The 23856-nt window shown below is 45.4% G+C and overlaps 1 protein-coding gene across 1 annotated transcript in view; it reads right to left on the minus strand.

Annotated features, from left to right (window-relative positions):
* SPDYA (speedy/RINGO cell cycle regulator family member A) overlaps nucleotides 1-23856 on the minus strand; it is a 56446-nt gene that overhangs the window by 26944 nt on the left and 5646 nt on the right. The window contains exon 3 of the mRNA XM_040430631.1: nucleotides 403-488. Coding sequence (XP_040286565.1) covers nucleotides 403-488 — 86 coding nt within the window. The remainder of the gene's footprint in view (nucleotides 1-402; nucleotides 489-23856) is intronic.

The raw sequence follows: 23856 nt of genomic DNA on the forward strand, positions 1-23856 counted from the left end.
AGTGTCTGTGGAAACTGTATATTGAGTGGGGGTATTGATATTAGGAGGGTGTGGGTTTCATAGTGTTGCACTGTTATAGTGTTGAATGTATATATATATATATATATATATATAAAGTAGCCATCAGCATGTTAGTGTGGATATGTGTTACTATCTCATGGACTAAACTCTTCCTCACTGATTGTAAGCTCTTGTGAGCAGGGCCCTCTCTCTTAGTGTATCACTTGTATACTAGTCTGTAATTTTGTGACGTCTTTTGTTTTGTACATGAACCCTCTGCGGAATATGATGGCGCTATATAAATATTATCATTATTATTAATATTATCTGGTTTTAACTAGCAGAAAAAATAATTTTAATGACACATTCCCTTTAAATGTAAAGTGAAGAGGATTTACTCACAAAGCAGTAAAGAAATTGGTTCGGGTGTACTCATTCATATGGAATCCAGCTCTCTTGAAATAAACAAAGGTCATCGCTAAAAGATACTGTGCGAAGAAATAAATCTGTCAGTGCCGTCATCTGATCACATAGACCTCTATAACACTCTACGCATCATCTTTATGACAGATATAGAGCAGCATCTTTTTCAGCCATCAGGCATCAATGGCCACAATACATCATATACTATGAATATGCACATGTATATAAAGTGCACACTATGCATACAGCCATTACCCCATACTGGAAATACTCAATCCAATTAAAAGTTATTTTAATATAATTCAGCAATCAGTATGAAAAACAAGATACTATTGTAATTTACTTCCTGCTATAAAAATGGTTGAGTTGTCAGATATTCTCTTTGTTCATTATAAAGGTGTTTAATCAGTATAGGAATGTGCACGTCCATCTCCTGAGGTGGTCACATGTGCTCGGTTCCATCGTTCAGCTGCCACCAAGAAGGACATGCCCCCTGAGAAAAGGACACGCCCCTGAGCTGCCAGCCTGAAGACAATCTAGTAGAGCAATAGGAACAGTGAATGGGGAGAGCTCTGGATCCATGTCAGGTTATTAAAAAGAGATTGTCATGTACTATACCCCTTCCTGACAAAGCAATTTTCTGTTTTTGCATTTTCGTTTCCTACTTTCCTGGAGCCATCACTTTTTTATTTTTACGTTCACATAGCCATATGAGGGCTTTTTTTTCTTTGTCGGACAAATTGTACTTTCTAATGGCACCATTGAATATTGCACACAATGTATTGGAAAGCTGAAAAAAAAAACGCAATTCCAACATGGTTTTATGGGTTTTGTTTTTACGGTGTTCACTATAGAGTAAAAATGACCTTTTACTTTCATTCTCCAGGTCAGTACAATTAAAGCGATACCAAATATGTATCGTTTTTCTTGCATTTCAATACTGAAAAAAAATAACGTTTTGAAAATGTATTTCTTTTCATCGCCATATTCTGACCCCCATAACTTTTTTATAGTTATGTCTAAGAAGATGTGTGAGGACTCAATTTTCATGGGATGATCTGTAGTTTTTGTAAATACCATTTTGGGGTCTGTATGACTTTTTGAGGGAGGTAAAGTAATGAAAAAAACGGCAAATCGACCATTTTTATTTTCCTTTCAATTATGCCAATCGCCGTATGGAATAAGCTTTTTTATATATTTTTTTTAAATCAGATTGTTTTTATTGAGATTTTCAAAGCATTTTATGAGACAAACAAAGCAATCCCCCCCTCCCCCTCCCCATACCCAAGCGTCCTAGATCCAAGGAGAACATCTCCAAAAGTCCTCTCCATAAAGAGTTCGTTATTGAAATGCAATAGCTTTACATTACAGCTGGACATCCGGTACATTATCCTCAAGCACATAACATATGTCAACAGTTCGGATACATCAGTACATTACATGACAGCGTAACAGAACATATATACCACCTCTCATCCCAAAAGACCATACCCTAGTCCCTCTTACAGCTCCCACCCCTCATCCCCTCCCAGTGAACAATGACATCCATGCCTCTCATGTGTGGCCTCTAAAAACATAAGTAAAGCCGGTTCAGATTCCAGTATCTACTTAAACCGCATTAATCTACAATATTGTGGTATTGCCTCCATCTTCCCCAAATCTTCTCATATTTTTTACTATTATTCCTCTTCTGGTATACAAATTTTTCCATTTGCAACAGTGTGTGCACCTTACGAACAAGTTCCCCCACCTCTGGAGGATCATGATCCACCCAATGGTACGCAATCACCTTTCTTGCTTGATACACTATGCGGATAACCGCTAATTTCTGCTCAGCGACTAGTTGTACAGACTCAGTACAGCCTAGTACACATAATCTGGCATCTGCCTCCACTCTTGTCTCAAACACTTTTCGTATTAGATCTATTATGCCCCCCCAATATCTCCTCAGCCTAGGGCAGTTCCACATAAGGTGTATCAGCGTAGCATTGGGTGCACCACATCTAGGACACATGTCATCTGACAAACTCTGTGTAACAACAGTAATTGTGACATTCTGTGCGTTTCACCAACCGCAACAAGCTTTTTTATATTTTAATAGTATGGGCATTTTCGCACACACGGTGATGCCCATAATGTTGATTTTTTTTTTTATTAAGTATTTTTATTTTGGGGAAAGGGGGTTGATTAGAATTTTTATATATTCTTTTAATTTTTCTTTTAAACTTTTTTTTAGGTCTCCAAGTAGACCACAATATGAAATTATCAGACTGCAATTTGCTATACAGTAATTGAATTTCCTCCATTAATCTATACAGAAATAGCTATATTACAATTCAGTATTGCCACCTGCTGGCCTGAATTGTAATATACAAGTAATGAGCCTAGAAGCTTAGTACAGGCCCAGGCTCATTACCTACTTGGAACGCCTTGCCAATTCAACGGCTAGGGAGGACTTTCCTGCCCGCGAAGTGCTCACTTCCGGGTTTCTGGCCTCTCAGATGCCATGGTACCATTTGACCACAGTATCTGAGGGGTTACATGTCCACAGTAGGCATTAGCCGCAGGTGTCTGCTGTATGAAACAGCAGACACACGGTAGCTGTGGCACTTGCTCTACTCCAGAGTGGGCAACATCTTTAACCGCCTCCGGACCGCCTAACGCAGGATCGCGTTCCGGAGGCGGCTCACTCAGGCAGAGTCACGCATCTACGCGTCATCTTGCGAGACGCGAGATTTCCTGTGAACGAGTGCACACAGGCGCGCGCGTTCACTGGAACTGCAGGTAAGCGAGTGGATCTACAGCCTGCCAGCGGCGATCGTTCGCTGGCAGGCTGTAGATGCGATTTTTTTAACCCCTAACAGGTATATTTGACGCTGTTTTGATAACAGCGTCTAATATACCTGCTACCTGGTCCTCTGGTGTTCGCTTTTGCTTGGATCAACCACCAGAGGACACAGGCAGCTCTGTAATAAGTAGCACCAAGCACCACACTACACTACACCCCCCCCGTCACTTATTAACCCCTTATTAACCCCTGATCACCCCATATAGACTCCCTGATCACCCCCCTGTCATTGATCACCCCCCTGTCATTGATCACCCCCCCTGTCATTGATCACCCCCCTGTAAGGCTCCATTCAGACGTCCGTATGTGTTTTACGGATCCATGGATCGGATCCGCAAAACACATACGGACGTCTGAATGGAGCCTTACAGGGGGGTGATCAATGACAGGGGGGGTGATCACCCCATATAGACTCCCTGATCACCCCCCTGTCATTGATCACCCCCCTGTAAGGCTCCATTCAGACATTTTTTTGGCACAAGTTAGCGGAAATAGTTTTTTTGTTTTTTCTTACAAAGTCTCATATTCCACTAACTTGTGACAAAAAATAAAATCTCACATGAACTCACCATACCCCTCACGGAATCCAAATGCGTAAATTTTTTTAGACATTTATATTCCAGACTTCTTCTCACGCTTTAGGGCCCCTAAAATGCCAGGGCAGTATAAATACCCCACATGTGACCCCATTTCGGAAAGAAGACAGCCAAGGTATTCCGTGAGGGGCATATTAAGTCCATGAAAGATTGAACTTTTTGTCCCAAGTTAGCGGAAAGGGAGACTTTGTGAGAAAAAAAAAAAAAACAATTTCCGCTAACTTGTGCCAAAAAAAATAACTTCTATGAACACCGCCATGCCACTCACGGAATACCTTGGGGTGTCTTCTTTCCAAAATGGGGTCACATGTGGGGTATTTATACTGCCCTGGCATTTTAGGGGCCCTAAAGCGTGAGAAGAAGTCTGGGATCCAAATGTCTAAAAATGCCCTCCTAAAAGGAATTTGGGCCCCTTTGCGCATCTAGGCTGCAAAAAAGTGTCACACATGTGGTATCGCCGTACTCAGGAGAAGTTGGGCAATGTGTTTTGGGGTGTCATTTTACATATACCCATGCTGGGTGAGATAAATATCTCGGTCAAATGCCAACTTTGTATAAAAAAATGGGAAAAGTTGTCTTTTAGAGAGATATTTCTCTCACTCAGCATGGGTATATGTAAAAAGACACCCCAAAACACATTGCCCAACTTCTCCCAAGTACGGCGATATCACATGTGTGACACTTTTTTGCAGCCTAGGTGGGCAAAGGGGCCCACATTCCAAAGAGCACCTTTAGGATTTAACAGGGCATTTTTTACACATTTTGATTTCAAACTACTTCTCACGCATTAGGTCCCCTAAAATGCCAGGGCAGTATAAATACCCCAAAAGTGACCCCATTTTGGAAAGAAGACACCCCAAGGTATTCCGTGATGGGCATAGTGAGTTCATGGAAGTTTTTATTTTTTGTCACAAGTTAGTGGAATATGAGACTTTGTAAGGAAAAAATAAATTTTTTAAAAAAATCATCATTTTCCGCTAACTTGTGACAAAAAATAAAAAGTTCTATGAACTCACTATGCCCATCAGCGAATACCTTAGGGTGTCTACTTTCAGAAATGGGGTCATTTGTGGGGTGTTTGTACTGTCTGGGCATTGTAGAACCTCAGGAAACATGACAGGTGCTCAGAAAGTCAGAGCTGCTTCAAAAAGCGGAAATTCACATTTTTGTACCATAGTTTGTAAACGCTATAACTTTTACCCAAACCATTTTTTTTTACCCAAACATTTTTTTTATCAAAGACATCTAGAACAATAAATTTAGAGAAAAATTTATATAGAAATGTAGTTTTTTAAAAAAAAATTTACAACTGAAAGTGAAAAATGTCATTTTTTTGCAAAATTTTCGGTAAATTTTGATTAATAACAAAAAAAGTAAAAATGTCAGCAGCAATGAAATACCACTAAATGAAAGCTCTATTAGTAAGAAGAAAAGGAGGTAAAATTCATTTGGGTGGTAAGTTGTATGACCGCGCAATAAACCGTGAAAGTAGTGTAGTGCAGAATTGTAAAAAGTGGTCTGGTCATTAAGGGTGTTTAAGCTATAGGGGCTGAGGTGGTTAAAGACTCAACATCCATCGTACATGTACGGCGGATGTTGGGAATTTTGTCTCTTGATTCAGCCAGCGTTCCAGTAATTTTATTTATGGATTTTTCCTACCACAGATGCTATTGGTGCTGCAATAAGTTGTGTCTCCAAATGTCTGACCCATGCAGGCCCAAACACTGGTACCTGTACTGATGTGTAGATGAAATAGACCACAGCTTTTCCCTGACGCAATAGTCCTCTGAAATAAGTGACCAGATATGTACAGAAAAATACTCAAGGACATTTATGAAAACCCCAGTATGTCATAAAAAATTAGTCACAAAAGGTGTTTGTGCATGAGCCACATTGCATCATATCAGCTGCAGAAATGCATCGGACTGCATCCATTACACACGTTTCCAGCTGTGGGTACTGCGAAGTTTCTCATTTATTCAGGTCATGGTATATCAGTAGTAATAAGTTAGGGGAACTGGAACTGGACTCCTTGTATTTTCTTGTAAAGTCGTTTTACTAGTCATCTATCTGGCTTTCTCAATTATATTGACTTGTACAAGTAATCTCTTGCATTAAGTACTGGTTACAGTCAGCATAATCAACACGAGGTCAAGGACCTCGTGGAAGTAATAGTTTGATTGCACTTTGCCTGATTGAAGCTATTAGATGTGATTAAACTGCTTTGGGAGAGGTGTTAGAACAGCATTGTAAATGGCAGATAATAGATGCCACACTACTACTCTACCTCTATTCAAGCTTGGTCTCTCCAATATAATATAAATAGCTTCTTTTACACCTCTTGAACCTGTCCTCCTCTGTGTCTTAAGATGTCCACCTCGCCGCTATCAAATTAATTTATTTTGTCCTTAAGATGTAGGTACACATCTGAGTCCTGACGCAGGTGTTGGCTCTTTTGTACTGGGCCTTACACTGGTGTAGCTGCTGTTTTGTTTCCCCAATGTACAAGTCTTTGCACTTCTCACTGCACTGGACTGCATACACTATACTGCTCTTCTTGTGTTTCGGCGTTGGGTCTTTTGGGTGAACCAGTTGCTGTGCACAGCTGCCCAGTTAGCGCAAAACTCTAAGGGCAAGGAGAGACATCAGAACAAGTTCTCCAATCTATTAGCCAGGACTGGCAACAGCCATACAGAAACTAGACACAAAGAGATGTGGCTGGGACACTGCAAAGGCAAGGAAACTGGGTTTAAGAACTTGTCAGCCACAGACGGATGTCCTAGCTAAAGGGTTCAATTTTGTGATTGCCCCAATACCATCCCAGTGGTAGATATTATCTCAGCCACAGAAGCCTCCATCCAAAACTACAAAATGGTACAGGATGAGACTGAACAACTAAAGTGTCTGCAGCCTTATCCAGCACTAAACCACCCCCATCCAACCTGACTACAGAAGAAAGGAAGGCCATTACATCCCTCAAGAAAGACCCAAAGATCATCATCCTGCCTAATGATAAAGGAAGACGAACAGTTGTATTTAATAAATACCATGCAAAGTGAGTGATAATGACACATACGAAGCCCTAAGGAGGGTCCCAACCAGCGGTTACATGAAAAAGGACATAGAACTTTTACAACAGCTGAAAAACACCCAAGCTATAGCTTGGGCCAAGTATTATCACCTCTACCCTGGTGAAGCCCATCCTTATATATATGGACTTCCTAAGATACACAAAGAAGGGACCAGGATCAGGCCTATTATCAGCAGCATCAACTCGGTGACCTTTAAAGTGGCCAAGTATTTCGCCAACATCCTAGCTCCCATGCATAGAAGTCATTGATCAGCTCCCCGCCAGGCTTCAAACAGACCAGTCTGCGCTCAGACAGTTGGGGAAGCCATCCAACAACAATTAGGTAAAAAGAAAATACCCAAAACCGAGCAGAATCTTCATTAAAAAAATCAGTTTTTTGGTATCTTTATAAAATCCAAAGCACAGCAGCCTCTGTGTTGTATTTTGGATTTTATGAAGATACCAATAAACCGAGATTTTTTAATGAAGATTTTATCTAATCCTAGCTCATATGGTTAAGCCTTTCGCTACCAGTGCCGTACATGTACGTGTAAACATGGCACCCGCTCACGTGTAACTCTATTATATAGACATAATAAATCATCCAAGACATGGTTATGCAGGTAATGACCGGTAATGATGCCATATTGGAAAAATATTCATAAAGCCATTCATTAAAGCCTTTAGATGCCATGATCAAGTGTGAACAGAGAAAACAGAGAAAACCTGGAAGCACGCGCTTCCGGGTTATTACCTGCATCCCCGTGCAGCCAATGAGAATGCCGGCAATTCACTTTAATAGGATGGGGATTTCTGAAGAGACCCAGCATATTAGAGCTGCAATTTTTATGTTGGCCAACAGGTGGCAGGCCACCATAAGAAATCGGCAATTCACATATTACCATGCTCCTGTATGTAGCATGGTAATATAAAAAAAATAAAAAATAAAATTTGTGAATCTTGTAACCTCCTACACTGGCTACAGAAACACAAATAAAAAAATATAAAAATAAATAAAGTATGTAAAAAAAAGATTAAAATTTAAATTACCCCCTTTCCTTACAATAAATATATAAATATAAAAAAATATAAACATCAGGGGTATCACCTAGGGTTGGGCAATATACCAGTGTTAACGATATACCGCGGTATTAGGAAACGGCGATATGGCGATATCACAGTTTCTTAATTACCGCGGTATAATAGTGACGTCATAGGAGCGATCGCACTTGCACTGACCGCTTCTAAAACGTCTGAGTTCGGCCGCCTGTGCACACTGCCTGCCAGTTCTCACTGCAACTGCCCCCTCCTCGTTCCTACTTTACCTGGACTCCACCCACCGACCTGAGAACTGGCACTCATAGGCCACGCTACGGCCATCCTGAAGGCCCAAACTTTAGCAGCCAATGAGAGAGGAGAAAAGACAACGGAATCCTCACAGGCCAGCTGCGAGCCAGGCCTGTACCATTGTCCACAGCGGGGGAAAACACATGCGGACTAGGGTAATGAATAAACATGTCTCCTAGGTAATACCATCTCCTATCCTATCTTACCATCTATTGGCAGGCTCATCGGTTTTTGCAGCAGCCCCTGCATATGGCAGTGCCAGCTCTAGCGTTGAGAAATAGCACCCAAAACAAAAATATACCTCTTTACCATTTACTGCCCCCCATATACTCATGAACGCCCGACCCCTCCCCATATACAGTGTACAGCACCCAGCAACCCCTGTATACAGTGTACTCTGTACAGTGCACATAGATGGGGATGTACTAGAGTAACTAGACCCAAGGGGAATATACAGGTCATGAGTCCCACCAGTATAACCCCTATACAGTATAATGTCTCCTTGTGGCCCCCATACAGTATAACATCTCCTTGTGGCTGCCCCATAGAGTATAACGTCTCCTTGTGGCTACCCCATAGAGTATAACGTCTCCTTGTGGCCCCCATAGAGTATAACGTCTCCTTGTGGCCCCCCATACAGTATAACGTCTCCTTGTGGCCCCATACAGTATAATATCTCCTTCTGGCCCCCATACAGTATAACGTCTCCTTGAGGCCCCCATACAGTATAACGTTTCCTTGTGGCTGCCCCCATACAGTATAACGTCTCCTTGTGGCTGCCCCCATACAGTATAACGTCTCCTTGTGGCTGCCCCCATACAGTATAACGTCTCCTTGTGGCTGCCCCCATACAGTATAACGTCTCCTTGTGGCCGCCCCCATACAGTATAACGTCTCCTTGAGGCCCCCATACAGTATAACGTTTCCTTGTGGCTGCCCCATACAGTATAACGTCTCCTTGTGGCTGCCCCATACAGTATAACGTCTCCTTGTGGCTGCCCCCATACAGTATAACGTCTCCTTGTGGCTGCCCCATACAGTATAACGTTTCCTTGTGGCTGCCCCATACAGTATAACGTCTCCTTGTGGCTGCCCCCCATACAGTATAATCTCTCCTTGTGGCTGCCCCATACAGTATAACGTTTCCTTGTGGCTGCCCCATACAGTATAACGTCTCCTTGTGGCTGCCCCCATACAGTATAACGTCTCCTTGTGGCTGCCCCATACAGTATAACGTTTCCTTGTGGCTGCCCCATACAGTATAACGTCTCCTTGTGGCTGCCCCCATACAGTATAACGTCTCCTTGTGGCTGCCCCATACAGTATAACGTTTCCTTGTGGCTGCCCCATACAGTATAACGTCTCCTTGTGGCTGCCCCATACAGTATAATATCTCCTTGTGGCCCCCATACAGTATAACGTCTCCTTGTGGCTGCCCCCATACAGTATAACGTCTCCTTGTGGCTGCCCCATACAGTATAACGTCTCCTTGAGGCCCCCATACAGTATAACGTCTCCTTGTGGCCCCCATACAGTATAACGTCTCCTTGTGGCTGCCCCATACAGTATAACGTTTCCTTGTGGCTGCCCCATACAGTATAACGTCTCCTTGTGGCTGCCCCATACAGTATAATATCTCCTTGTGGCCCCCATACAGTATAACGTCTCCTTGTGGCTGCCCCCATACAGTATAACGTCTCCTTGTGGCTGCCCCATACAGTATAACGTCTCCTTGAGGCCCCCATACAGTATAACGTCTCCTTGTGGCCCCCATACAGTATAACGTCTCCTTGTGGCCCCCATACAGTATAATGTCTCCTTGTGGTCCCCATACCGTATAACGTCTCCTTGTGGCTGCCCCCATACAGTAGAACATCTCCTTGTGGCCCCCATACAGTATAATGTCTCCTTGTGGCCCTCATACAGTATAATGTCTCCTTGTGGCCCCCATACAGTCTAATGTCTCCTTGTGGCCCCATACAGTATAATGTCTCCTTGTGGCCCTCATACAGTATAATGTCTCCTTGTGGCCCCCATACAGTATAATGTCTCCTTGTGGCCCCCATACAGTATAACGTCTCCTTGTGTGTTTTTTCTTTTAAACGGGTATTTATCGCGATAAATTTCTTAATATCGTTATCGTCTGAATATTTTTGATATCGCCCAACCCTAGTATCACCGCATCCAAAATTGCCCCTATTATTAAAATATAAAAATATTTTTCCAATACAGCGAATTTTTTCATTGCTTCTCTTACCCAAAAAAATCTATAAAATGTGATCAAAAAGTCACACACACTCCAAAATGGTATCAATAAAAACCATCCCGCAAAAAATGAGACCCCACACAGCTCTGTAGACATAACTATAAAAAAGTTATGGGGTCAGAATATGGTGATGTAAAAAATATATATATCAAAAGTTCTAATTAATTTTTTACAGTATTTAGACGTATAAAACCTACACATATGTGGTATTGTTGTAATCATAATGAAGGGCACAGGTCAGTTTTGACGCAAAAGGAACGCCGTGGGAACAAAAACTGTAAAACAGTGGAGGAATTTTTTTTCCCAATTCCACCCCATTTTAATTTTTTTCCCTGCTTCCCACTATATTGTATGCCAAAATAAGTGGTTACATTAGAAAGTAAAAAAACAAGCCCTGAACGGAAAAGTAAAAAAGTTATGGCTCCAGGAAGATAGGGAAGAAAAATTGAATCACAAAAACGAAAAAGGGTTTAATCCAAAGGGTTAAATTGGTTGATAAGGCTACTTTCACACTAGCATTTTTGCTGGATCCGGCAGGGTTCAGCAAAAACGCTTCCGTTACTGATAATACAACCGTCTGCATCCGTTATGAACGGATCTGGTTGTATTATCTGTAACATAGTCAAGACGGATCCGTCATGGACTCCATTGAAAGTCAATTGGGGACGGATCAATTTTCTATTGTGGCAGATTGTGGCAGAGAAAACGGATCCGTCCCTATTGACTTGCATTGGGGGTAATGCCGGATTCGTCTTGCTCCGCATCCCAGGACGGAAAGCAAAATACAACATGTTGCGGTTTGCTCTTTGGTCTGGGAACGCAACTAAACGTAACGGAATGCATTTTGGAGCATTCCGTTGTGTTCAGTTCAGTTTTGTCCCCATTGACAATGAATAGGGACAAAACTGAAGTGTTTTTTTTCCGATATTGAGCCCCTATGACGGATCTCAATACCGGAAAACTAAAACGCTAGTGTGAAAGTAGCCTTATACAGAGAACCACATCCAGAACTCCCAGGACTTCTAAAATCCAAAGCTTGATATTGGTTACAGAGGAAACAATAGTGTCCTATGACCAGGGGCGGACATACCGCATGTGCAGCCGAAGCGGCTGCACAGGGGCCCAGAGCAGGAGGGGGCCCCTTTCTACCGGCAGCAGGGGGAGATGAGTTGTCCTTAGGATGCTGCAACGGGGCAGGGGAGAGGCGTCTCCCTTCCCCAGTCTTCTGATAGGCTACAGGCACTATCTTATGTACTGGCACACATGGGGGGCACTATGGAGGGGGAGGAGAATTATGGGGGCCCTATTTTAAATACTGACACACATGGGGGCACTATGGAGGGGGGGAGTACTATTGGGGCCCTTTTTTATATACTGACACACAAGGGGGGCACTATGGAGGGGGAGGAGCACTATGGGGGCCCTATTTTAAATACTGACACACATGGGGGCACTATGGAGGGGAGGAGCACTATGGGGGACCCTATCTTAGTTACTTGCATACATGGGGGGTACTATGGAGGGGGAGGAGCACTATGGGGACCTTATGTTATATACTGGCACACATGGGGGCATTATGGAGAAGGGGGAGAGGAGCACTATGGGGGCATCTTCTGGGGCTCTATCTTATATATTGGCAGACATGGGGGGCACTATGGAGGGGGAGTAGCACTATGGGGGCCCTATCTTATATGCTAGCACACATGGGCACTATGGAGAAGGGGGGAGCAGTATGGGGGCATCTACTGGTGACCATATTTTATATACTGGCACACATTATCGGGCATTTTATACTGGCACATTGTCAGGCACCATGGGGACAAGTCGAGGCGCACAATATAGGAGTATTTTATACTGGCACAAATTATAGGGCACTATGGGGCCTTGGCTTAATTGGGGGCACTAAGAGGTTTTTCGGGGAAAACAGTAGGGGGCATTAGCACACATTATGAGGGTACGATGGGGACATTGACTCTACAGGGGGCACTAAGAGGAGGTTTTTTTTATACTGCCACACAACAGGGCACTTTTATGTACTGGCGCACATTATAAGGGGGCATTTTTCTACTGTTACACATTATAAAGAGAATTATTACCACTGGGGGCATTATGGTGGGCTTTATTACAATTGAGGGACTATGAGGAACTTGAATACTAGTATGAGCACTATGGGAGCATTATTACTTCTGGGACACAGTGGGATCATTATTACTGTAGGGGCACTATTACTACTACGTGTTGTCTGGTAGATTATTTCTATTGGTAGGACTTTGGGGAGCACTGTTACTGTGGGGGGCACCCTGGCACGGTATCAGCTTAGCACACTTATTTTTGGGGAACATTATGTTTACACTATTAGTGTCAGGGACACTGTTTCCTGGGCGCAGTTATTTTTTAGGACACTGTGTGCCAGTAATTATTTAAGGGGAACTATCTGAGTGTAACTTCTATAGGGAGCACAGCGGGCACAGTATTAGAGGGGTGTTGATTAGGTGGGAGGATGATGGAAAACTAGGAAACTAAGATGTCTGTCTGTCAAACCCTGCAGAAAGAAGAGATGACTGAAAGAAATCATCATGGCGGTCTGGTCTGAAACGAGAAGATGAGGACAGAGAACATCTACATCAACGAAGACGTCCCTGGATGTACGAGGTATGTGGACCTGTATTAGGCTACCTTCACATCTGCGTTAGTGATTCTGGCAGGCTCTTCCAGCAGAGAACAACCTGCCGGAATGCTCCAGCACTGCTGGATGCAGACAGAATGTCCGCCGGCCACATTAACTATAATGGGGTCTGGCAGAGATCGGCCACAATCTGGCAAAAATGCAGAGAATCAGCGGGACACAAACGCTGCATGCCTGAGTTTGTGTCCGGCCAATTCCATGCATTCTCTGCCGGATCAGGTGTCCGGAGCGTAGTGCTGCAGGTGTGAAAGTAGCCTTAACCTGTATGTTTTGTATTACTATAAGTAATGTTAGGACGGAATAGGTTATGTTGAGAATTTGGCTTGAGAAGAGGGGGCCCAGGCACATTCTTTGCACAGGGGCCCTCTGCTGTCTGTGTCCGCCCCTGCCTATGACGTCACATCCCTTTTCACCTTAATATCCACCACAGAGGCAGTCCAAAAGGTGAGGACAGGGTTAACACAAGACAACACCCTCAGCAGCAGAACAAATCTTAACCAAGATCAAGTGTGTTCCTTGCTGGACCTGTGCCTGACCATAATCTATTTTAAATACAAGGATAAGTTCTACAGACAGAAACAAGCTGTGCCATGGGATCACCAGTTTCGCATTGTGGCTAACCAGTGGCTAACCAGTACACAGAGGAAATAGAACAGAAAGCCCTAAACAACTTCCCGGGAATTGCATCCGGTCACTGGTTCAGATATGTGGCTGACACCTGGGTTAACATTCAGAAACAAGAGGTTCATGCAAATACTGAACACATCCACCATAGCTTCAGGTTTACTAGGGATGATGTATAGAACAACATGCTGGCAATTCGGTACTGGGAGGCAGGCTGAAAACTGGAGTCTACAGGAAACCTATTCATACGGACCAATACCTGCTGTTTGACTACCACCATTCTCTGGATCACAAACTGGGGATCATCAGAACCTAACACCACTGGGCAGAGACTATCTCACCCTGCATAGAGGCTCAGGGCCGTCTTTAATATTGATTGGACCCTGGGCAAAAATTTACTTGGGCCCCCTGGATCACGCCTTCCCACACCCTAGCAGGCAATCACGGCCTCCACCACAACACACACACAAAAAATCCACACATCTGGTAGAGTACAGTGAATAAATACTTCCAGTTCTGAAGACTCCAGCGGCTCAGGATCAGTGGGGGATCTGGGGGTGATGCTGTGTTGTGGGGGATCTGGGGGTGACGCTGTGTTGTGGGGGATCTGGGGGTGACGCTGTGTTGTGGGGGGATCTGGGGATGACGCTGTGTTGTGGGGGATCTGGGGACGACGCTGTGTTGTGGGGGATCTGGGGGTGACGCTGTGTTGTGGGGGATCTGGGGGTGACGCTGTTATGTGGGGGATCTGGGGACGACGCTGTTATGTGGGGGATCTGGGGACGACGCTGTTATGTGGGGGATCTGGGGACGACGCTGTGTTGTGGGGGATCTGGGGACGACGCTGTGTTGTGGGGGATCTGGGGACGACGCTGTTATGTGGGGGATCTGGGGACGACGCTGTTATGTGGGGGATCTGGGGACGACGCTGTTATGTGGGGGATCTGGGGACGACGCTGTTATGTGGGGGATCTGGGGACGACGCTGTTATTTGGGGGATCTGGGGACGACGCTGTTATGTGGGGGATCTGGGGACGACGCTGTTATGTGGGGGATCTGGGGACGAAGCTGTTATGTGGGGGATCTGGGGACGACGCTGTTATGTGGGGGATCTGGGGACGACGCTGTTATGTGGGGGATCTGGGGACGACGCTGTTATGTGGGGGATCTGGGGACGACGCTGTTATGTGGGGGATCTGGGGACGACGCTGTTATGTGGGGGATCTGGGGACGACGCTGTTATGTGGGGATCTGGGGACGACGCTGTTATGTGGGGGATCTGGGGACGACGCTGTTATGTGGGGGATCTGGTGACGACGCTGTTATGTGGGGGATCTGGGGACGACGCTGTTATGTGGGGGATCTGGGGACGACGCTGCTATGTGGGGGATCTGGGGACGACGCTGCTATGTGGGGGATCTGGGGACGACGCTGCTATGTGGGGGATCTGGGGACGACGCTGTTATGTGGGGGATCTGGGGACGACGCTGCTATGTGGGGGATCTGGGGACGACGCTGCTATGTGGGGGATCTGGGGACGACGCTGCTATGTGGGGGATCTGGGGACGACGCTGCTATGTGGGGGATCTGGGGACGACGCTGCTATGTGGGGGATCTGGGGACGACGCTGTTATGTGGGGGATCTGGGGACGACGCTGTTATGTGGGGGATCTGGGGACGACGCTGTTATGTGGGGGATCTGGGGACGACGCTGTTATGTGGGGGATCTGGGGATGACACATAGGGCCATGAGGGGGGGCAGCATAAGACATATAGCATCTTATGCTGGTCCCCCTCATGGCCCTATGTGTCCCCTCATGTGTCCTAAACTGCGCACATAACTGGCTTTGTGTGTAAAGTATTTTACTAGTGTGTAAAACAATCTCTCTCCTATTGATAACAGGTCCAGCCTCTCTACTCACTGTCACTATGAATGCACTACAGCGAGCGGCTCCTCCCACTTCGCTGCCGTTCGCTGCAGTGCATTCATAGTGAAAGTGAGTACAAAGGCTGGACCTGTTATCAATAGGAGAGAGATTGTTTCACACACTAGTAAAATACTTTACACACAAAGCCAGTTATGTGCGCGGGGCCCCTTCATATATAATCGCAGAATTTTTGGGTCGGCCAAATCGCCATATCGCATTTGCCGATTATCGCGATTCGATTATTTTTTCGATTTATCGTGCAGCCCTAGTATGCAGTGTAGAACCCTATAGTATACAGCACCCCACACTATGCAATATAGCACCCCACACTATACAGTATACAACACCTCACAGTATACAGTAGAGCAGTATAGCACCCCACAATATACAGCACCTCACAGTATACAGCACCCCAAACTATACACTATACAGCACCCCACACTATACAGCCCCCCACACTATACAGTATAGCAGTATAGCACTCCACAATATACAGCACCTCACGGTATACAGCACCCCAAAATATACAGAATACCGCACCTCACAGTATACAGCACCCCAAACTATACACTATACAGCACCCCACACTATACAGCCCCCCACACTATACAGTACAGCAGTATAGCACTCCACAATATACAGCACCCACAGTATACAGCACCTCACGGTATACAGCACCCCAAACTATACAGAATACCGCACCTCACAGTATACAGCACCCCAAACTATACACTATACAGCCCCCCACACTATACAGTACAGCAGTATAGCACTCCACAATATACAGCACCCACAGTATACAGCACCTCATGGTATACAGCACCCCAAACTATACAGAGTACCGCACCTCACAGTATACAGCACCCCAAACTATACACTATACAGAACCCCACACTATACAGTACAGCAGTATAGCACTCCACAATATACAGCACCTCACTGTATACAGCACCCCAAACTATACAGAATACCGCACCTCACAGTATACAGTACCCCAAAATATACAGTATACAGCACCCCCATAGTATACAGTAGAGCAGTATAGCACCCCACTATACAGTAGCTTACAGTATATTAGCATTACAGCCCCTGTCACCTTTTCCTGGTGTAATATTCTCAAAAAAAGCTCCACAATTATGGGAAACTTCTACTGCAGCAACACTCCTGGTAGACAGGACCTGTGATGACCTGATAGCCATGTAACCAGTAATATTGCTAGGTTACTGGTCACATGGTGATGATGTCATCTAAGGTCCTAGAAAATCACAGCTCTCACAGTACGCTGCCTGGAGTGCCGGCAGGCAGGCATGGCATGGCAGCACCCCCCTGTGTAGCTGATAGCCTGATACTCGGGGCAGTTGCCAGCAGGGCACAAGAGGCAACTGCCTTAGGCCCCCCAGGAGCAACTGGGCCCGGGGCAGCTGCCCCTTTTGCCCCTTGTTAAAGACGGCCCTGTAGAGGCTAAGACAAAAGGAATTCAAAAACATGAGGGGCCTAGTATCTGAGGAAAGGGATTTAGGGGTAATTATTTCAGAAGACTTAAATGTAGGCAGACAATGTCATAGAGCAGCAGGAAATGCTAGCAGAATGCTTGGGTGTATAGGGAGAGGCATTACCAGTAGACAGAGGGAGGCGCTCATGCCGCTCTACAGAGCACTAGTGAGACCTCATCTGGAGTATTGTGCTCAGTACTGGAGACCATATCTCCAAAAGGATATTGATACTTTGGAGAGAGTTCAGAGAAGAGCTACTAAACTGGTACATGGATTGCAGGATAAAACTTACCAGGAAAGATTAAAGGACCTTAACATGTATAGCTTGGAAGAAAGACGAGACAGAGGGGATATGATAGAAACTTTTAAATACATAAAGGGAATCAACAAGGTAAAAGAGGAGAGAATATTTAAAAGAAGAAAAACTGCTACAAGAGGACATAGTTTTAAATTAGAGGGGCAAAGGTTTAAAAGTAATATCAGGAAGTATTACTTTACTGAGAGAGTAGTGGATGCATGGAATAGCCTTCCTGCAGAAGTGGTAGCTGCAAATACAGTGAAGGAGTTTAAGCATGCATGGGATAGGCATAAGGCCATCCTTCATATAAGATAGGGCCAGGGGCTATTCATAGTACTCAGTATATTGGGCAGACTAGATGGGCCAAATGGTTCTTATCTGCCGACACATTCTATGTTTCCTGGTATTTAGGGATGAAACCATTTCCCGTTTACCTTGGAACCGAACCCGAGTTCAGGAAATGTTTTTTTTACAGTAGAAATTGATTTATGAAGTTATTATGCGAAGTCTCGCGAGACTTCGCAAAGTAAAAACTTCGGCTCATCGGAGCCAATACATTCTAATACTGTACGGCGCCCTTGCTCTGTACAGTATTCAAAGAAGTATTATGTGAATCGACTTTTTGATGTTTCATCTGGTCGATTCACTCATCCCTACTGGTATTAAAGAAGAGGAAAGACGTAGAAGTGAAGTAGGGAAGATGGAAGAAATGGAGGTGTCTGAAAAACTCAGAAGACCTGGCAACGCAGAGGCAGCAACTGGTTCACACAAAAGATTCAACACCGAAACTTAAGAGCAAAGCTGTGTATGATGCAGTGATGAGTGCCAAGGCCAATAAAACAGCAGCTGCACCAATGTATGGCCCAGCACAGAAGAGCCAACACCTGCAGGAAGGACTCTGCTGCGAACCTACATCTTAAAGGAGTTGTGCAGTGCAAAGATATTGATGACCTATCCTCAAGATAGCTCAGCTGTTTGAAGAGGCGGCGGAACTGGTGAGAGAGCTGCACCCGCTTCAAAATTACTGTTTGCAGCAGTGGCAAGGTGTAATTGCAACTGCTTGTTTCATTCACTTGAACGAGACGAGGAGCTGTAATCACAATGTGCCGTCTCTACAAGCCAGACAACAGGAAGGCTATTTTGATGCAAAAGCAACGCTCACAACAGTGCCGCCTCCTCTTCAAAAAGGTGATGGGTAGGGGTGCTGAGAATCGGACCTCTGCTGTTCTGATGCTGATGACCTATCCTGAGGATAGGTCATCAATATGCATGCACTACTGAACCCCTTTAAATGGAATCTGTCACTACGCTCTTGGACTATTACCTGCAGTAATACATGGTAGTAGTCCACGTCACTCTTTTTTATTTTCCTACTGCACACAGTTCCCCCCGCTGCAGTGAAATACCTTCTCAGGACTGCTGTGCATGCGCACAGGACTCCTCTCCATTATGTTAGAGCAGTACAGCAGCCCTTTTAGTGCAGCTTTGAAAGCAGACAGCGGGGGAACAGGGAGAAGTAGGAAAATAAAAAATGTCGATCTGGACTGTTTATGTGCAGTACTACTCATGTAATACTGCAGATAAAAGTCCAAAATCACAGCAACAGATTCCCTTTAAAGGAGTTTCATGTCTCATCTTTGCATTGTGAATTTTGGGAGGAATTGGCGAAGTAATTCATTGCATGCTTGGCCTATTTTCGTGTGTTTCAAATTTCTGCTCCAGAGTATGGCAGGCTTTCTCGCAACAGGCTTCAACGCAGATAACTGGCTGGTGGAAGCCAAAGACGTGTTCTCTGACAAAGAGTTTTCCCCCCAAAAAAATATTCCCTCCTTTCATGCAGCATTTAAAGAACTAACTGACATTTATAAGGATCACATCCTTTCTTGGTGGGAGGTACAGAGCCTAGAGAACTATTTAAAACATAACATTGTTCCGAGGGGACTTCGGATTTTGCTCTTGCCTGCAATGAGATTCAGAAATCCAGGCTTCCTGAGTACGTGGGAACAGGAGGCAACCAATAGTTCTCTCCGGCTTATGCGCCTTCTCTTGGCAGAGGAGAAAAATAATTTGGAAACTTTAAATAAAAAATTAACTGCAAGTATTGAGGTTGCTCAAACGTTCTCACTGGAGGCGGAGTTTGCGAATAAAGAGAAACAACTTCAAAATTTCCTTGAGAAATATCAATATCATCTCAAGGAACGCAAGCAGCACCAATTTGTGAGGAACTTAGCAGACTTAAATAACTGCGAAATGTGCACCACAATAATATGTAACTGACAACACTGGCTAATCCCTCAAGCTGATATTAAGAACTGAGACTTTAGCCAATGTATTCCAGTCAGAAACATCGGAGCCCTTTTGCACCACCGTCAAGGTATCTCAGTGTGGCATGGGTTCCTACCACTAAGCTACCTACGGAGTGTGAACAACGGTCTGAGAGGTGCAAAGACACAACTTAGGGCTCTTTCACACTTGCGTTCTTGTCTTCCGGCATAGAGTTCCGTCGTCGGGGCTCTATGCCGGAAGAATCCTGATCAGGATTATCCTAATGCATTCTGAATGGAGAGAAATCCGTTCAGGATGCATCAGGATGTCTTCAGTTCCGGAACGGAACGTTTTTTGGCCGGAGAAAATACCGCAGCATGCTGCGCTTTTTGCTCCGGCCAAAAATCCGGAACACTTGCCGCAAGGCCGGATCCGGAATTAATGCCCATTGAAAGGCATTGATCCGGATCCGGCCTTAAGCTAAACGTCGTTTCGGCGCATTGCCGGACCCGACATTTAGCTTTTTCAGAGTGGTTACCATGGCTGCCGGGACGCTAAAGTCCTGGCAGCCATGGTAAAGTGTAGTGGGGAGCGGGGAAGCAGTGTACTTACCGTCCGTGCGGCTCCCCGGGCGCTCCAGAGTGACGTCAGGGCGCCCCAAGAGCATGGATCACGTGATCACATGGATCACGTCATCCATGCGCATGGGGCGCTCTGACGTCATTCTGGAGTGCCCCGGGAGCCGCACGGACTGTAAGTATACCGCTCCCCCGCTCCTACTATGGCAACCAGGACTTTAATAGCGTCCTGGGTGCCATAGTAACACTGAAAGCATTTTGAAGACGGCTCCGTCTTCAAATGCTTTCAGTACACTTGCGTTTTTCCGGATCCGGCGGGCACCTCCGGCAAATGGAGTACACACCGGATCCCAACAACGCAAGTGTGAAAGAGGCCTTACAGCCAAGCTCACGCACACCTCCATAGTGAGATCACTCAGGCAGTGGGAGGGATGATAAGGCTGTAAGCCCCGCCTCTAACAGGCCATGGGACACAGGCTACCAGGTGCAGCAGAATGCTACCAGCAGTACGCAATGCCGTTAGCAACGGATCACATGCAGAGGAATTGCTCCCCCGGTTATAAGCACGCTACAGTGTTTGGGGTTTTTGAGCATTTCCTCCAATTTAGGCCACTTTATTTCCATTATTTTTCTTGATATGTTTAGAATGTGCCATTGCGTACTGCTGGTAGCATTCTGTTGCACCTGGTAGCCTGTGTCACATGGCCTGTTATAGGCGGGGCTTACAGCCTTATCATCTCTCCCACTGCCTGAGTAATCTCACTATGGAGGTATGTGGGAGCTTGGCTGTAAGTTGTGTCTTAGCACCTCCGTTGTTTACACTCCGTAGGTAGCTTAGTGGTAGGAACCCATGCCACGCTGAGATACCTTTACGGTGGTGCAAAAGGGCTCCGATGTTTCTGACTGGAATACATTGGCTAAAGTCTCAGTTCTTAACATCAGCCTGAGGGATTAGCCAGTGTTGTCAGTTGCATATGATTGTGGTGCACCTTTCGCAGTGATTTATGTATTTTTATATTTGCATCCACACATTATCCCATCTTGTGTAGGATGCCATTGTGGTGCATGTGGTCCGCTGCCGACATCCTCCATTGTATGCCTTTTCGCTGGGGATTGCCGTTAGCAACTGATCACATGCGGAGGAATTGCTCCCCTGGTTATAAACACGCTACAGTGTTTGGGGTTTTTGAGCATTTCCTTCCATGGCCACTTTATTACAGAACTTAGCAGACTTCAAAGAAAACAGGATCTATTCCTCCATTGCCAATAGAAGGGACACTGTGGGTGGCAACACTGACCAATCTTCGACCGAAACTGACTTTTCTGATTCCGACAGTGCACTAAAAGGGACTAGGCAGTCTCCTCGGGGGGGAATCGTCAGGGGAGACAGAGAGGAGGTTCACGGGGTAGGGACCGCCATTTTTTAGGGGGAACTGGCCCACATTTGAGCCAATCGAATTCCCCTTAAGTTTACCCGTTACGCAACCGGACCCAACTCCCTCCAAACCTTTAGGACTCCAAGTTGTTAATCTTTCCTCCCGCCCCCTGAGTACCATTGAGACTCAAGTTCTCGAACTTGGCCTCTCCTTTGTGCCGACCCCCAATTTCAACAGATTTGATATTAGTAAAGACCTAAATCTTTTTGACCGTAAGCTTCGCTGGCACAAACATTTTAAACTGCAGGAGAGGAAGCAGTGTCGCGAACTTGGTATCCCTTTGGATATCAGACGTGCATCTGCTCTATGATCTCGAAAGGGAATCCAAGCAACAAGAAGGTTTGGGTCCTTTCACCAATTTAAAACTTAAAAGCAACAAAATGCCACCTGGTTCTACTGAATTGTCCTGTGTAGATGTTTTTCTTGACACTGTTTCACATCAAATTGAGGACCTACGGCCCTCTTATTTTTCCAATCTTGACCAGGCCCATGCCACTGTTATTTCGAATCTTGAAAGTGACCGTTCTATAGTCATCAAACCCTCTGACACGGGGGGAATACAGTGGTTATTGATCATGATCAATATAGGGCCATGTGTGAGTCCCTATTACACGATTCCTCCACATATGAAGTGTTATCCTGGGACCCTTCTAACGATTTCAGATTGAAACTCAAAGAAATTCTAGACGAGGCCAAGCTGTCACAAATTATTACTGACGACGAGTATACATTTTTGTTACCTGCTTGTCCTCGTATGTCTACGTTCTACTGTCTCCCTAAGCTACACAAGGCGACGCACCCACTTAAAGGGCGACCCATAGTGTCAGGAGTGGGGAACCTCTGTCTAGGGATCTATGTCGACCAGATTCTGGCCCCCTTTGTGACTGCACTTCCCTGCACCTGTGACACCACGGACCTTCTTAAACAGTTGGAGGGGATTCACATAGAGGGGGGCAGCTTACTTGCAAGTATTGACGTCGAGGCGCTGTATTCCAGCATTCCTCACTCCCTAGGCATTAAAGCATTGGAGCATTTTTTGAGTACCCGAGGTTGTCAGTATCGCGCCCACAGTCTCTTTGTCCTCCGTTTATTTGTTGGAATTTACGCTGACTCGAAAACGTGTTTTCCTTTAATGGCAGGGTCTACCACCAGCTCAGGGGCACGGCGATGGGGAGTCCCTGTGCCCTGTCATACGCTAATCTGTTCCTGGGCTGGTGGGAGGAGACCCTGTTTTTTACGGAGGAACGGTCCGTCACCATGGATCCGGTGGGACTGTGCTCTACATTGACGATATTTTTGATGTTCTCATTTCTAAAACTGAAGGAGGTGAGCTCGACACGTCTGTTTATAGGAAACCCACCTCTACTAACACCTTACTTAAGTGGGAGAGTAGTCATCCTCTCCCCCTTAAAAGGGGTATTCCTAAGCGGCAATACCTCAGTTTAAGGAGGAACTGCTCCACCAAACGTGAATTCATTAGGCAGGCTGATGATCTACGCCTCAGGTTTCGTCAGCGAGGGTACCCAGATAGGGTTTTGAGGGTTGCTTTTAGGTCAGCAATACAGGAAAATAGAACAAATCTCCTCACCCCTAGATCATATCATGCACAGACCCCGAAGCTCATCCGCCTAATCACTACATTTGACAGGGCGGCGACTGAGATTCGTAATGTCATACGCAGAAACTGGGGTATCCTTTTGATGGACCCAGATCTGAGGGAGGTAGTGGGTGAATACCCACACCTCACTTATCGCCGTGGACGTAGTCTCTGCGACAGACTGGTTTCCAGCGAATACATACCTCCGTCCCACACCGGCTTCTTGTGGCTACAAATGTTAAAGGTTGCTATAGGTGCAGTGGCTGCATTGCTTGCGGCCACTTGCAAACTGGGAAGACGTTCCGTAGCAATATCACCGGTAAAGAATATGCTATTCATCATTACATTAACTGCCGAACTCGAGGAGTGGTCTATCGCCTAACTTGCAAGGAACACGTTGG

This window comes from Bufo bufo, chromosome 4 (genome assembly GCF_905171765.1).
Source record: "Bufo bufo chromosome 4, aBufBuf1.1, whole genome shotgun sequence".
Classification (NCBI taxonomy): Eukaryota; Metazoa; Chordata; class Amphibia; order Anura; family Bufonidae; genus Bufo; species Bufo bufo.